The sequence below is a fragment of the Nerophis ophidion genome, linkage group LG07 (assembly GCF_033978795.1).
Source record: "Nerophis ophidion isolate RoL-2023_Sa linkage group LG07, RoL_Noph_v1.0, whole genome shotgun sequence".
Taxonomy (NCBI): domain Eukaryota; kingdom Metazoa; phylum Chordata; class Actinopteri; order Syngnathiformes; family Syngnathidae; genus Nerophis; species Nerophis ophidion.
The window spans coordinates 29,787,792-29,804,829 of NC_084617.1; the positions used below are offsets into that span (position 1 = coordinate 29,787,792).

The 17,038-nt window shown below is 38.5% G+C and overlaps 1 protein-coding gene across 2 annotated transcripts in view; it reads right to left on the reverse strand.

The window, feature by feature from the left end:
- The window catches only part of rgs9a (regulator of G protein signaling 9a), a 49,191-nt gene that overhangs the window by 13,044 nt on the left and 19,109 nt on the right, over window positions 1-17,038 (reverse strand). The window contains exons 3-14 of one of the 2 annotated variants that reach the window (XM_061905886.1): window positions 12,923-12,973; window positions 12,729-12,835; window positions 9,912-9,963; window positions 8,238-8,296; window positions 7,869-7,945; window positions 7,655-7,736; window positions 7,255-7,323; window positions 5,247-5,276; window positions 5,052-5,113; window positions 1,911-2,024; window positions 1,583-1,702; window positions 1,240-1,485 (exon numbers count right to left, since the gene is read on the reverse strand). In XM_061905886.1, the coding sequence (XP_061761870.1) occupies window positions 1,305-1,485; window positions 1,583-1,702; window positions 1,911-2,024; window positions 5,052-5,113; window positions 5,247-5,276; window positions 7,255-7,323; window positions 7,655-7,736; window positions 7,869-7,945; window positions 8,238-8,296; window positions 9,912-9,963; window positions 12,729-12,835; window positions 12,923-12,973 (1,004 nt within the window). In that variant the 3' untranslated portion in view covers window positions 1,240-1,304. Of the gene's footprint in view, window positions 1-1,239; window positions 1,486-1,582; window positions 1,703-1,910; window positions 2,025-5,051; window positions 5,114-5,246; window positions 5,277-7,254; window positions 7,324-7,654; window positions 7,737-7,868; window positions 7,946-8,237; window positions 8,297-9,911; window positions 9,964-12,728; window positions 12,836-12,922; window positions 12,974-17,038 lie in introns of those variants that run through there. The other variant, XM_061905885.1, reaches the window with a different exon arrangement.

Genomic DNA, 17,038 nt, shown 5'->3' on the forward strand with positions numbered 1-17,038 from the left:
TTGTGCTCTGGTCCTCCTTACTGCGTATTGTGTATATAATAGAACTCGCGGCTCCCTGGGAAGCTGCAGTGGAGGAGGCATTCGAACGCAAAAGCCTTAAGTACACATAACTAACAGCTGATGCAGAGCAGAATGGATGGAAAGCCAAGGTCTGCCCAGTGGAAGTTGGCTGCAGAGGTTTTGTGGGCCAGACAACAATCAGGCTGCTTAAGGACATCAGAGTTCGAGGCCAAACCCTGCGAAACACCATCAAAGCCTTCTCAGGAGCAGCAGAGACAGCCAGCCGGTGGCTGTGGGTGAAGAGGAGAGACACCATCTGGGGATGTAGTAAGACCTACATCACATAATGGTTAAAAGCAGAGGGGGGCTCACCTGGGACGCCAGGTGTTGCCGATGAGCCCTCTGGAGGTGTCGTGGGCCTATCATTGAAACGCCGGTGTAGGAGGGTGCCCACCTGATGACCCCAATGAAGCTGACAACCATTACCCTTCCTCCTCTCTGCCCCCCATCTTGCAATCCCACCCAACCAGGTCCAACACCACAACCGCTCTGAGGCAGTACTGAAGGAGGTAGACTATTATTTCCACTCTACTCAGGTTATTTTGCATCATGGGATTGTTCTATCTAGTCCTAAAATTGAACTGAACTATATATATATATATATATATATATATATATATATATATATATACAGAATATATATATATATTATATATATATATATATATATGTATATATATATGTATATATATATATATATATATATATATATACCGTATTTCCTTGAATTGCCGCAGCGCATATAGTATGCGCCTGCCTTGAATTACTGCCGGGTCAAACTCGCTTTGCAAAATAATTAGCGCATGCTTAGTATTACCGCCTGGTCAAACTCGTGACGTCACCAGTGACACTTCCCCTGTCATCATTTTCAAAATGGAGGAGGCTGATTTCAATACCGGTAATTTGAAATCGCATAAAGGGAAGAAGATTAACAGCTATTCAGTAGGATTTAAGGCCCAAGCTTACATCACATTCAAATTTTTACTGCATGCCGTTGGTAAGTCCCGGAGTGAGAAGAGGTTTTAAATTAATTAGCACCCCGGCGGCAATTCAAGGAAATACGGTGTATATATATATATATACACACACACACACATGTATTTATATATACACACACACATATATATATATATATATATATATATATATATATATATATATATACACACACACACACACACACACACACACATATATATATATATATATATATATATATATACACACACACATATATATATATATTATACTTTTAAGACTTTTATGGTTAAAACCTTTCTGGGTCCCCGGCATCTATAACACTCATCACATTTGGAGGATCCCCAAGGGTTAAAGTAGTGACTTGGGATCAAATGTAAACATTCGTCAAGCCTGATGATTGACTGGCCACAAGGCCAAAGTCTACCAAAGTCTGTTGGGATGTATTTACGTTCAGTGGTGAAGACAAACGGTAGAAAAAAAGGACGGGTGGTTAAAATGAGACATTAGTGGGAAGGCTGAAACTCCAATCATGAAATATAACTTACCACTGAACTCCTTCTTGAGGAAGATCTTGAAGTCGTCTCTGCCTCGAAGATCAGTCAGCAGCTCAAACAAGCTGAAAGACCAACGCTCCACACGCATTTTAGTCGGCACGTCCACCCTGTTCACAAAAATACTTATTACAGCTGGCAAAAAAGATGCATCAATGTGAACGGATACAAATTTCAATTACCAGTACGTAAAACCACACCCTTTAACCCCCTTTTCTGGGTCACTTTAAAGACATGTTCTGCTCACACAAGACATCATTTTTTTAGAGGTTGTGAACAATGAAACCCAGATGGAGATGTATATAAGTACATACGTACATTCTCATATTGAGAGTCCAGTAAGAGTCGTTGTCTGTCAGCCAGGGGTTGCTGGGTTGGCAAGGCGCCAAAAAGGGATCATGGTTCTTGTAAGTGGTGATGTACTTCACCAGCCTGTTGGTACAAATGTGACACAAATAAGACCAAATGTCACACACGTTAAACCAAATGTCACACAAAAAAGACCAAATGTGACATAAATAAGACGGCGTGGCGCAGTGGTAGAGTGGCCGTGCGCAACCCAAGGGTCCCTGGTTCAAATCCCAAGTACCAACCTCGTCACGTCCGTTGTGTCCTGAGCAAGACACTTCACCCTTGCTCCTGATGGGTGCTGGTTGGCGCCTTGCATGGCAGCTCCCTCCATCAGTGTGTGAATGTGTGTGTGAATGGGTAAATGTGGAAGTAGTGTCAAAGCGCTTTGAGAACCTTGAAGGTAGAAAAGCGCTATACAAGTACAACCCATTTATCATTTATTTATTTAATTGTGACATTAATAATACCAATTGTGACACAAACAAGAAAATGTGACAAATATAAGACCAAATGTCACACAAAAAAGACCAAATGTCTCAAAAATAAGACCAAATGTCACACAAATAAGACCAAATGTGCCATAAACAAGACCAAATTTTACATAAACAAGATCAAATGTGACATAAACGAGACCAAATGTCACAAAAATAATACCAAATTTGACACATAAAAGACTAAATGTGACACAAAAAAGACCAAATATCACAAAAATAAGACCGAATGTCATACAAAGACCAAATGTGCCATAAACCAGACCAAATTTTACATAAACAAGATCAAATGTGACACAAACGAGACCAAATGTCACAAAAATAAGACCAAATGTCACACAAATAAGACCAAATGTGCCATAGACCAGACCAAATTTGACACATACAAGACCAAATGTAACACAAATAAGACCAAATGTGCCATAAACGAGACCAAATTTTACATAAACAAGATCAAATGTGACATAAAGGAGACCAAATGTCACAAAAATAATACCAAATTTGACACATACAAGACCAAATGTGACACAAAAAAGACCAAATGTCACAAAAATAGGACCAAATGTCACACAAATAAGACCAAATGTGCCATAAACCAGAGCAAATTTTACATAAACAAGATCAAATGTGACATAAACGAGACCAAATGTCACAAAAGTAAGACCAAATGTCACACAAATAGGATTAAATGTGCCATAAACCAGACCAAATTTGACATATACAAGACCAAATGTGACACAAATAAGACCAAATGTCACACAAGTTAAAACAAATGTCACACAAAAAACACAAAATGTGACATAAATAAGACCAAATGTGACACAAATACTGTAAGACTAAATGTCACACACGTTAAACTAAATGTCACACAAAAAACACAAAATGTGACATAAATAAGACCAAATGTGACACAAATAAGACCAAATGTCACACACGTTAAACCAAATGTCACACAAAAAAGACAAAATGCAACATAAATAAGACAAATTGCGACATTAATAATAACAATTGTGACACAAACAAGAACATGTGACAAATATAAGACCAAATGTCACACAAAAAAGACCAAATGTCCCCCCAAAAAAAACAAATGACACACAAATAAGACCAAAACGAGACACAATTTTACACATACAAGACCAAATGTGACACAACTAAGACAAAATGTCGCTCAAACAAGACCAAATGTGACATAAATAAGATCAAATTTCACACAAATAACACCAGATGTGACACAAATAAGACAAAATGTGACATATATAAGACCAAATGTGACATAAACGAGACTAAATGTGACATAAACGAGAGCAAATGTGACATAAATAAGACAAAATGTGACACACATAAGACCAAAAGTCACATAAATAATACAAAATTTGACACATATAAGACCAAATGTCACACAAATAAGACCAAATGTCACACAAACAAGACCAAATGTGACATAAATAAGACCAAATGTGACACATATAAGACCAAATGGGACACATACAAGACCAAATGTCACACAAATTAGACCAAATGTCACACAAATAAGACCAAATGTGAAAAAAACGAGACCAAATGTTACATAAAGGCGACCAAATGTGACATAATTGAGACCAAATGTGACATAAATAAGATACAATGCGACACATATAACGCCAAATGTCACATAAATAATACTAAATTTGACACATATAAGACCAAATGTGACATAAATAGGACCAAATATAACACATATAAGACCAGATGTGACACAAATAAGACAAAATGTCACACAAATAAGGTCGAATGTCACACAAATAAGACCAAATGTAACATAAAGAAGACTAAATATGACACAAATAAGACCAAATGTAACATAAATAAAACCGAATGTGACATAAATAATACCAAATGTGACACAAATAAGTTAAAGTTAAAGTCACATACACTCAAGGTGTGGTGAAATTTGTCCTCTGCATTTGACCCATGCCTATATTCACCCCCTGGGAGGTGAGGGGAGCAGTGAGCAGCAGCGTGCACCACGCTCGGGAAACATTTGGTGATTTAACCCCCAATTCCAACCCTTGATGCTGAGTGCCAAGCAGGGAGGCAATGGGTCCCATTTTTATAGTCTTTAGTATGACTCGGCCGGGGTTTGAACTCACGACCTTTTAGTCTCAGGGCGGACACTCTACCCACTGATAGCTGATAATAGGACCAAATGTCACCTAAACAAGACTATATGTGACATAAATAAAATCAAATGTAACATAAATAAGACTGAATGTGACATAAATAAGATAAAATGTAAATAAAACCAAATGTGACGTAAATAAGACCAAATGTTACATAAATAAGACCAAACGCAACATAATTAATACCAAATGTAAATGAAACCAAATGTGACATAAATAGGACCAAATGTAACATAAATAGGACCGAATGTGACATAAATAAGATAAAATGTAAATAAAACCAAATATCACATAAATAAGATTAAATGTGACATAAATAAGACCAAATGTGACATAAATAATAGCTATTGTACAATCTTCAACATGCTGATCCAATCATTCAGTGTGGTGTCTTTTCCCTTGTAATATTACAAATATTTTCTCATGACAATAAAGTTTTGGAAAATCCAACTTACGCTCCAAGGGACACACTGGATTTCACCTTTGACCTCATGATGGCTTGTTGGTAGAACAAGTTCTAGAACAAACGACAATATCCATCAAACATTGATGTTCATTTGTTAATGTAACTTGCAAACCCCAAAGTACATGATGTAGTGTAAACAGAGCAGAATGTAGTCAACACACTTAAGTACCACATTCATACTTACCATACGTCTGTATTGGTCAAATGTCATTTTCTGGAAGACAAAATACATAAAAATGATAACAATCTATCAAAATCCCAAATAACATGTGCTAAGTACTGTGTGCAAACTATACAAATGTGCGTACTACTCCTGGTGGTGTTGCAAGTGATCTAGCAAGACTGTAATTGATAACATGTGTAAAATCGATGCAGGTCCACGGCTACCCTGGCTAAATTGGGGCCCTGAGCAGAATTTTAATTGGAGGGCCCCCAGTACAATATATGCTCACTCTTTTATATCTATGTGAAATTATTTTTATATATTTTTTAAAAAAAACCTAATGCATGTTTTGTACTAAAACAAATTCACCTTCAAGAACTTTACATAATATTTCAAAAATAAATTTGCAATTCTTGCCAATTGATAGTCTAATTGGGGGCTTGGACCCCACTAAACCTGCCTTACAAGAGCAGCACTAAACCTGCGCACCACAGTGAAAACATAAAGGGGCATTTTCTAATACATTTTATTATCAGCGATGGAGCAGGAAGGGACTTGGAATATGTTTGTGCTAAAAAGTCGTATGAAGCACCCTGTCTTTCATTAATGGACATTTCACATGCACTTTCTCGTGCATAATGGGCCCCCGCCAACATGTCACTGGATCCCCAGCGCGTGATATGCGTTTACTAGTGCCGGCTGTCCTATTAAAATGAGGATATTGTGTTTACTACCAGCTCTTACCATGGAGACATTCATCTCCTTTCACATTCACGTTTTCATACGATCCAATAAATACAGCTAACAAAACTGAAGATAAGTTTCTCTGTTTTCAGTTAGTAATATATGTATGCATTCGTCATAAATGTCTTTTGTTCAGTCCTACAAAATGTTTATGCTGTAAATATTGTACTTATTACACGCCAACTGTTTGATTGTTATGTGCACCTTAGTTGAAGTTTTCATTAACACATTTGGAGGTGTTGAATCGCCATGTTAAATTGCTAATAGAATAGAATAGAAAGTACTTTATTGATCCCTGGGGGAAATTCAACCTGCTAATCAGTAGCATGTATATGGCATATCCAATGTAAAGTAGCATCGAGCTAACAGGTATGCACACACAACACTAAAAACCTAATTGGCTGTGTGGAGTTACTTTACGTAGCAGAGAGCAGAGAAACGTTACAGAGTTACACATTTTATTCCACATATGCAAAGTGAGTGAGTGACTGAAAATAGTGACAGAGAGTGAGTGAGAATGTGGAAGAGATTGAGTGAGTAGTAAGTGAGTGAGGGAGTGAGTGAGAGAGTAAAAGCGTAGTGAGTGAGTGACTAAGTGAGTGACAGAGAGTAGTATTTGAAAAAGTGACTGAGTGAGTTAGAAAGTGAGTGAGTGACAGTATGGGAATTGGGAGTGAGTGAGTTACAGAGTGAGTAAGTGAGTGAGTAGTGAGTAGTGAGTGAGTGAGAGAGTATTGAGTGAGTGAGTAAATGAGAGCGTAGTGAGTGAGTGAGTGAATGAGTGAGTGAGTGAGTGAGTGAGTGAGTGAGTGAGTGAGTAGTGAGAGCAGTGAGTAAGAAAATGAGTGAGTGGTAGAGTATTGACTGAGTGAGTGAGTGAGTCAGTGAGTGATTTAGAAAGTGAGTGAGCGAGAGAGTAGGGACTGAGTGAGTGAGTGAGTGAGTGAGTGAGTGAGTGAGTGAGTGAGTGAGTGAGGAGTGTAAGAAGTGAGTGAGTAAGAGAAAGTGAGTGACAGAGAGTAGTGAGTGAGTGAGAGGAATGAGTGAGTGAGTAAGTGAGTGAGTAGTGAGTAAGTGAGAGAGTATTGAGTGAGTGAGTAAATGAGAACATTGTGAGTGAGTGAGCGAGTGAGTGAGTGACAGAGCAGTGAGTGAGTGAGTAGTGAGTGGGTGACAGAGCAGTGAGTGAGTGAGCGAGTGAGTGAGCGAGCGAGTGAGTGAGTGAGCGAGTGAGTGAGTGAGTGAGTGAGTGAGTGAGTGAGTGAGTGAGTGAGTGAGTCGCGACCTGTGTCTCATCTGCATTGGGATCCATGAGGCGGTCTGGTCCACTATCCAAAGCACTGTGAGTCCGACGCTGCAAACAAATAAGAAATGAAAGTACAAAATATGCATCGTAACACAATCATGTGATCATGACTTCATGTTTATGTCACGTCATCTTATTGATTCATGTGTCATCTTATTGACGTTTCATTCATGTGTGATCTTACTAACATTACATTCATGTGTCATCGTACTGACATTACATTCATGTGTCATCGTACTGACATTACATTCATGTGTCATCGTACTGACATTACATTCATGTGTCATCGTACTGACATTACATTCATGTGTCATCGTACTGACATTACATTCATGTGTCATCTTATTGACATTACATTCATGTGCAGCACTAACGTTACCGGTGGTCTGTTCACTATCCAGTAAGCTCTTTCCTGGCAATCAAACACCACACGATCTGGCTTCTTCCTCTCTCTACCGGCCCTGGCATGAAAAAGAACCAACAAACAAACACACACACACACACACACACACACACACACACAAAAGATTCAATATGAAGCTATGAGTGAAGGACTTTGATGAAGTGTTAGTGAGCAAAGAGGAAGGACTTACTTGTACTGCTCCGTGGCCTGCGTCACAATAAAGTCCCACTTGGGATTCAGCCATTTGTGAAGGTGGTTGTAGTGTTCCTGTTTACAACACACATGCAGGTTGCTAGTTCAATTCTCACCCTCAGTCGGTCTCAGTCATTTCTAGCAGTGCAGTAATAAAAGCTGGACCAACAACTATTGGACTGGAATAAAAGCTTCTTCAGTTCTGACCATTGATGGCTGATGATTTGGGTTTTATTTCATAACAATAATAATAATAACAAAAACCGCAACATTTTTTATTCATTGTAAGTCATTAGGATCATGATAAATCTCCTTCAATAGAAATATTGAAATATATATTTCCATTAAATGTCTTCTACGGATGTACCTGTTCATAGGGCTCCAGAAAGCCTTGTTTGCGGATGTTTCTCTTGGCCAGATAAACAGCTAGAAAGAACACAAAGAGTCAGTTTAATTAAAAAAAACAACAATCAAAGTTTGCATCATTTTGTCATAGATAGAAAGATCTCAGTCAACTTGTTTGTTGTGTCTGCTTCTAGTGATCAGTCATAATATATCATATTTAATACACAACACATCACATTTGATACATAATATGTCATATTTAATACATATTACATCATATTTAATACATAACACATCATATTTAATATGACATGAAAGTAGACCATAATATATCATATTTAATATTACATTACATCCATCCATCCTCCATTTACCTATCGTCCATCCATCTACTTATCATCCATCCATCATCCATTTATCAATTATCAATCATCTACCTATCATCCATCCATCTACCTATCGTCCATCCATGCATCTACCTTTTACCTATCATCCATCCATCATTCATCCATTCATCTACCTACAGTATATCCATCCATCCAGCTATTCTCCATCCATTTACCTATCATCCATCCTTTACCTATCATATACCCATCCATCCATCCATTCATCAACAATCTATGCATCAATTCATCCACTTTTTCATCATCATGCATCATCCATCCATCCGCCCACCTATCATTCATCCATCCATCATCTGTCCATTAGCGTTAGCATCTATCTATCCATCAGTCAATCATTATATCTATCTATCCATTCATAATCCACCATCCATCTATCTGTCATTCGTTTATCCATTTACACAGACATCCATTCATCCATTCATTAATCATCCATCTATTAAACTATTCATCCTGTCATCTATCCATCTATCATCCAACTGTCATATGTCATCTATCCACCATCCATCCATCCATATATCTATCCCTCTTTCCATTCAGCCAGGCATCATCAGTCCATCCATCCATCCATCCATCCATCCATCCATCTATTTAGTTTTCTTACACTTTTGAGTATTATTTGCAAGTATGCATTAATTTCACTTTGTCCGAGGTGTGTTGTTATCGTCAGGAAGTAGTCTTTGCCATTAAATTGAATGTGCCAGCCTTGTCTTTGGTTGAGTCCTACAAAGTGTTTATACTGCACAAATTTTACTTCTTACACACCAGCTGTTTGATTGTAACGTGCATCTTAGTTATACTTTTCATTGACACGTTTGGAGATGTTGAAATATCACTAATGCTAATCAGTAGCATGTACATGAACAAGCCAAAGGAAATTAGCATCAAGGTAGCTAGAGCATTTTGACAAGTGCAGCCCTACTTTTGGGTGATTTCTAAAAGACATGCTTCCTCTGTTGGCATGGAAAATGACAAGACAACATTACTTAGGGGCAGTCTGCTTCAAATAGGCTTGTTTGCCCGCCAAGTGTTTGAGCTGGTGGCGAGTATGTAACGGGATGTGACATCACGTGCAACAAAGGTATCGAAATATAATACTGATTGATTTTATGTGAATTCGATCGGTATCGATAAAAGTACCGATTTCAGTAAATCTTTGACTCTGTCATGTGTGGACTTTTGACACCTAAAAACATGCGCTGCTTAGAAAACTTCCAAATCGATCATAAGTTTCATGATTTGTGTGAAGGACTTTCCTCGTTTACATTTCAACAGAAACTGTGTCATGTGCTCACCGTAGTCGATGTCATCTGCAACCCACTTCTGTGTGGGCCAGAAGTATGGCGTCTAAAAAGGAGGATTGACAATGAAGTAAGAATGTCAGCTTGAGCACATTTGACAGTACTAGTTGTGTACTTTCTACAACAACACAGTACATTTAACAGTACTAGTTGTGTACTTTCTACGACAACACAGTACAATTAACAAAACTAGTTGTGTACTTTCTACGACAACATGGTACATTTAACAGTACTAGTTGTGTACTTTCTACCACAACACAGTAAATTTAACAGTACTAGTTGTGTACTTTCTACCACAACACAGTACATTTAACAGTACTAGTTGTGCACTTTCTACCACAACACAGTACATTTAACAGTACTAGTTGAGTACTTTCTTAGACAACACAGTACATTCAACAGTACTAGTTGTGTACTTTCTACGACAACACGCTACATTTATCAGTACTAGTTGTGTACTTTCTACGACAACACAGTATATTTAACAGTACTAGTTGTGTACTTTCTATCACAAAACAGTACATTTAACAGTGCCAGTTGTGTACTTTCTAGGACAACACAGTATATTTAACAGTGCTAGTTGTTTACTTTCTACGACAATACAGTACATTTACCAGTAATAGTTGTGTACTTTCTAGGACAATACATTACAATTAACAGTACTTGTGTACTTTCTACGACAACTCGGTACATTTAACAGTAGTAGTTGTGTACTTTCTACGACAACACAGTACATTTAACAGTATTAGTTGTGTACTTCCTACGACAACACAGTATATTTAACAGTTCTAGTAGTGTACTTTCTAGGACAATACATTACATTTAACAGTACTTGTGTACTTTCTAGGACAAAACAGTACATTTAACAGTGCCAGTGGTATACTTTCTAGGACGACACAGTATATTTAACAGTACTACTTGTGTACTTTCTATGACAACACGGTACATTCATCAGTACTAGTTGAGTACTTTCTACGTCAACACAGTACAATCAACAGTACTAGTTGTGTATTTTCTTTGACAACACGATACATTCAACAGTACTAGTTGTATATTTTCTACGACAACTCGGTACATTTAACAGTAGTAGTTGTGTACTTTCTACGACAACACAGTACATTTAACAGTACTAGTTGTGTACTTTCTACGACAACACAGTATATTGAACAGTACTAGTTGTGTACTTTCTATGACAAAACAGTACATTTAACAGTGCCAGTTGTGTACTTTCTAGGACAACACAGTATATTTAACAGTACTAGTTGTTTACTTTCTACGACATGAACTTAACATTTACCAGTACTAGTTGTGTACTTTCTACGACAACACGGTACATTTAACAGTACTACTTGTGTACTTTCTACGACAACACGGTACATTCATCAGTACTAGTTGAGTACTTTCTATGACAACACGGTACATTTAACAATACTACTTGTGTACTTTCTACGACAACACGGTACATTCATCAGTACTAGTTGAGTACTTTCTATGACAACACAGTACAATTAACAGTACTAGTTGTGTATTTTCTTTGACAACACGGTACATTCAACAGTACTAGTTGTATATTTTCTACGACAACTCGGTACATTTAACAGTAGTAGTTGTGTACTTTCTACGACAACACAGTACATTTAACAGTACTAGTTGTGTACTTTCTACGACAACACAGTATATTGAACAGTACTAGTTGGGTACTTTCTAGGACAACAAAGTATATTTAACAGTACTAGTTGTTTACTTTCTACGGCAACACGGTACATTTACCAGTACTGGTTGTGTACTTTCTACGACAACACGGTACATTTAACAGTACTTGTTGAGTACTTTCTACGACAACACAGTACAATTAACAGTACTAGTTGTGTATTTTCTTTGACAACACGGTACATTTAACAGTACTAGTTGTATATTTTCTACGACAACACAGTACATTTAACAATACTAGCTGTGTACTTTCTACGACAACACGGTACATTTAACAGTACTAGTTGTGTACTTTCTAGGGTAGTGGTTCTCAAATGGGGGTACGCGTACCCCTGGGTGTACTTGAAGGTATGCCAAGGTGTACGTGAGATTTTTTTTAAATATTCTAAAAAGAGCAACAATTCAAAAATCCTTTATAAATATATGTATTGAATAATACTTCAACAAAATATGAATGTAAGTTCATAAAGTGTAAAAAAAAATACAACAATGCAATATTCAGTGTTGACAGCTAGATTTTTTGTGGACATGTTCCATAAATATTGATGTTAAAGATTTCTTTTTTTGTGGAGAAATGTTTAGAATTAAGTTCATGAATCCAGATGGATCTATCACAATTCCCAAAGAGGGCACTTTAAGTTGATGATTACTTCTATGTGTAGAAATCTTTATTTATAATTGAATCACTTGTTTATTTTTCAACAAGTTTGTATTTATTTTTATATCTTTTTTTCCAAGTAATTTAAGAAAGACCACTACAAATGAGCAATATTTTGCACTGTTATACAGTTTAATAAATTAGAAACTGATGATATAGTGCTGTATTTTACTTCTTTATCTTTTTTTTTTCCAACCAAAAATGTTTTGCTCTAATTAGGGGGTACTTGAATTAAAAAAATGTTCACAGGGGGTACATCACTGAAAAAAGGTTGAGAACCACTGTTCTAGGGCAACACAGTACATTTAACAATAGTAGTTGTGTACTTTCTGTGACAACACAGTTCATTTAACAGTACTATTTCTGTACTTTCTACAACAACACAGGTCCAGTCCCAGCATTTGGAGTGAATAATGGTCTCTGAACTGAAACAAGACTCTTGCCTGGAAGCGATAAAGGCTGCCGTCGTTGCACATGACCAGCTTCCTGTGGTTCTGCAGACCATAGACGTAACCGTAGGCCACCAACATGTTGCCGAAGACCTGAGCTTCTGCAAAGGGAACAGCAAAGAGAACTTTTATGGATAAAGGCTGAGGTGTTGTACAGAGATTCTGTCCTGTAAGGAGTTGATATCTACCTTCTGTAGGGATTTTCATCTTGTTGGCAATCCAGGAAACTATGTCAGTGCCTGTAAGAATGCAGAACAAAAGGTTAAAAGAGCAAAAAAATCTGCTAACATTTAAGCTAGCATGCAGAAAAACAGCCTGTGTCGAGTAACAAAATATATGACTTTGACTTGCATCTATACCTGTTCATGCTAACAGTTAGCATCCGTCGAGTAACAAAATTCATGACTTTGACGTGTATGACCCGTAAAGATTAGCAGTGGCGGTATAACTCGGTTGTTAGAGTGGCCATGCCAGCAACTTGTGGGTTCCAGGTTCAATCCCCGCTTCCACCATTCTAGTCACTTCCGTTTTGTCCTTGGGCAAGACACTTTACCCACCTGCTCTCAGTGCCACCCACACTGGTTTTAAATGTAGCTTGGATATTGGGTTCCACTATGTAAAGCGCTTCGAGTCACTAGAAAAAAGCGCTATATAAATATAATTCACTTCACCTCAAAAATAATTAGCATGCTAACAGTTAGCAACTGTCAAGCAGCATATACTGTACCTAATGTTATTTAGCATGCTAGCAATTGACTAACATTAGCAAGGAGCATTTTGACATAAGAATAGTTCCAGTTGTTGGAGAAATGTGGAAGCAGTAACACTAATAGAAGATAAGTGTCACTGAAAAGCAAAGGAAATACAGTCGCGATCAAAAAATTACATACACTTGTAAAGAACATAATGTCATGGCTGTCTTGAGTTTCCAATCATTTCTACAACTCTTTCTATCTCTAATTCTTTGTGATAGATAGATAGATAGTGTGAAGTGAATTATATTTATATAGCGCTTTTCTCAAGTGACTCAAAACGCTTTACATAGTGACACCCAATATCTAAGTTACATTTAAACCAGTGTGGGTGGCACTGGGAGCAGGTGGGTAAAGTGTCTTGCCCAAGGACACAACGGCAGTAACTAGGATGTCACAAGCGGGAATCGACCCTGCAACCCTCAAGTTGCTGGCACGGCTACTCTACCAACCGAGCTATGCCGATAGATAGATAGATAGATAGATAGATAGATAGATAGATAGATAGATAGATAGATAGATAGATAGATAGATAGATAGATAGATAGATAGATAGATAGATAGATAGATAGATAGATAGATAGATAGATAGATAGATAGATAGATAGATAGATAGATAGATAGATAGATAGATAGATAGATAGATAGATAGATAGATAGATAGATAGTACTTCATTGATTCCTTCAGGAGAGTTCCCTCAGGAATTGGAGCACATACTTGTTGGTTACAAAAAACATTTATGAAGTTTGGTTCTTTTATGAATTTATTATGGGTCTACTGAAAATGTGACCAAATCTGCTGCCTCAAAAGTATACATACAGCAATGTTAATATTTGGTTGCATGTCCCTTGGCAAGTTTCACTGCAATAAGACACTTTTGGTAGCCACCCACAATCTTCTGGCAAGCTTATGCTTGAATTAATGCCAAAAGTGGTGCAGTTCAGCTAAATTTGTTGGTTTTCTGACAGGGACTTGTTTCTTCACATGGACAAAGATAAGACCTTTTGGAGGAAAGTTCTGTGGTTACATTAAACAAAAATTGAACTGAATACTGAGCAAATTGTTTGGAGGAGAAAATGTGAGGCCTTTAATCCCAGGAACACCCATCCTACTGTCAAGCATGGTGATGGTAGTATTATGTTCTTGGCCTGTTTTGCTGCCAATGGAACTGGTGCTTTAAAGGGGAAAAATAAAAAGGAGCATTACCTCCAAATTCTTCAGAACAACCTAAAATCATTAGCCCGGAGGTTGGGTTCTAGGCGCAGTTGGGTGCTCCAACAGGACAATGACTCCAAACACACGTCAAAAAGTGGTAAAGGAATGGCTAAATCGGGCTAGAATTAAGGATTTAGAATGGCCTTCCCAAAGTCCTGACTTAAATGTGTGCACAATGCTGAAGAAACAAGTCCATGTCAGAAAAGCAACAAATTTAGCTGAACTGCACCCATTTTGTCAAGAGGAGTGGTTAAAAATTCAACCAAAAGCTTGTGGATGGCTACCAAAAGCGCCTTATTGCAGTGAAACTTGCCAAGGGACATGTAACCAAATATTAACATTGCTGTACGTATACTTTTGACCCAGCAGATTTAGTCACATTTCCTGTACACCCATAATAAACTTAAAAGAACCAAACTTCATGTTTTTTTTCGTGACCAACAAGTATGTGGTCCAATCTCTCTACAACAAAAAAATTAAGACTTGTAGAAATGATCGGAAATTCAAGACAGCCATGATATTATGTTCTTATGATTGCGACTGTAAGTGGAATGTATCAATGGTTGTTATACGGTGTGGTGCATTATAAAGCTGACAAGAGTCCTGCTGGGTCTCAGTGCCGTGTATTCAGGCTGCATGTAGGAAATTCAACTCGGGTAAACACACGTGACTATCAGGCTTTCCCCTGACAGTTTGTCTATGTTTTAGTTTTTTCCTCTGCATTTGTCTCTTTCCTCTGTGTTTAGTATTTCCTGTCCTTAGTTCCTGTCTAGTGTTTTTATTTTGGTTCAGCTTCCTGTTTGTCTCCCTGTGTCCTGTTTTCACTCAGCTGCCGCTGATTGGCATCGGGTCACACCTGATGTCAATCGGCCAGCTCCTATTTTACCTGCTTTGTTCCTCCAGTCAGTGCTGGATCATTGTATTGTCATTAGGACCTGTATTGTCATTTGTATTGTCGTTGCTTCATGTCACTCTTGTGTCTTTGCTACCTGTCGTGTCTGGCATCATTTCAGCTATTACCTGTCGTGCTACATCTTGTCCTGGTCGTCGTAGCGGTAAGCTGTTTTTGTTAGCCATTAGCTATTTCCAGTTTTTCTGTTTGTTATCCTCTAGCTTCCATGCCAAAGTTCCTTTTTGTTTTTCTAGCTCCCAGTGCTAGCTCTCTTAGTTTGTTATTCCGCCCACGTGCGTGCTTTTTGTTTGTTCTTGTGTAGTTTTAATTAAATCAGGTTTTCATATAACATGCCTGCCTCCATCTCTGCATCTCGGGGTTCGACATCAACAAATACCTCTGACAGTGATGTAGGGATATATTATTATAGGTGAGGGCTCTGTGGCTGCCACAGGGTGGCGCAGTATGTCAATTCAATCACCCTGTAACACCTCCCTTCCTGTAGTAAAGTATCCACTCTGGAACAATGCTGCCTGTAAATCAACTGCAGACCATCATCATACTAGTAACACCAGATTCAACCTCAGATAGCAATGACCTGGTTCAACATCAAATATCAGATATCAAATATAGAGCAATAGAACATGACACTACATAGTAGCAGGATAAGAACACACCTTTCATCAAATCACCATAAACCAGAACATCACTTTTTTTAATACAACTAAATTCACAGTCCTTGCATGTTTTATTTGTGTGTGTGTGTGTGTGTGTGTGTGTGTGTGTGTGTGTGTGTGTGTGTGTGTGTGTGTGTGTGTGTGTGTCACAGTCCATGTGTGACCTCAAGGTCAAGTCTGACAGGAGGCTTAATCAGCCTCCCATTCTCAGGGAAAAAGCCCGGCCCTGTAGCACACGGCGCGGGGTGTCTCTGGCTTACGGAGAAGACAGCGGTGACTTTGGGGCAGGTGAAGACCTTAGAGACTCCCCAGCACCGCCAACGCCGTCTCTGTTGCCACCTCTACTCGCAGACTACTCTGGGGTCAATTCTGGTCCAGCCAACGGTTGGGCAGGGGTTGCCTCGGCCGGTCAAAGATCAATTCTGTTGCGTCGAGATATGGTCCCCTCGACGTCGACCAGATAGGACCGTAGTCCCTACTGCTGCAGGCACAACCCTCGCCTCCATCTGCCAGTCCTGTCTTCCGGGAGCGGTTTCATCCTGATGGGCTGACCGACGTTCAGCTCCAACAGATCCCTCGCCGATTTGTTGTACACTAACTTCGCCGCCTGATGCTTCACCCTCAGCTTGTCGGGAACCCATGTGATGACCTGAGGTGCAAGGAGCTGGTCGGTCACCGAAAGAAAGGTTCTCAGCCTTCGTGACATGAGCCGCTGTGCTGGGCTGCAATGCATGCCCTCAGTGGGCATGTTTCGCCAATGCAGAATG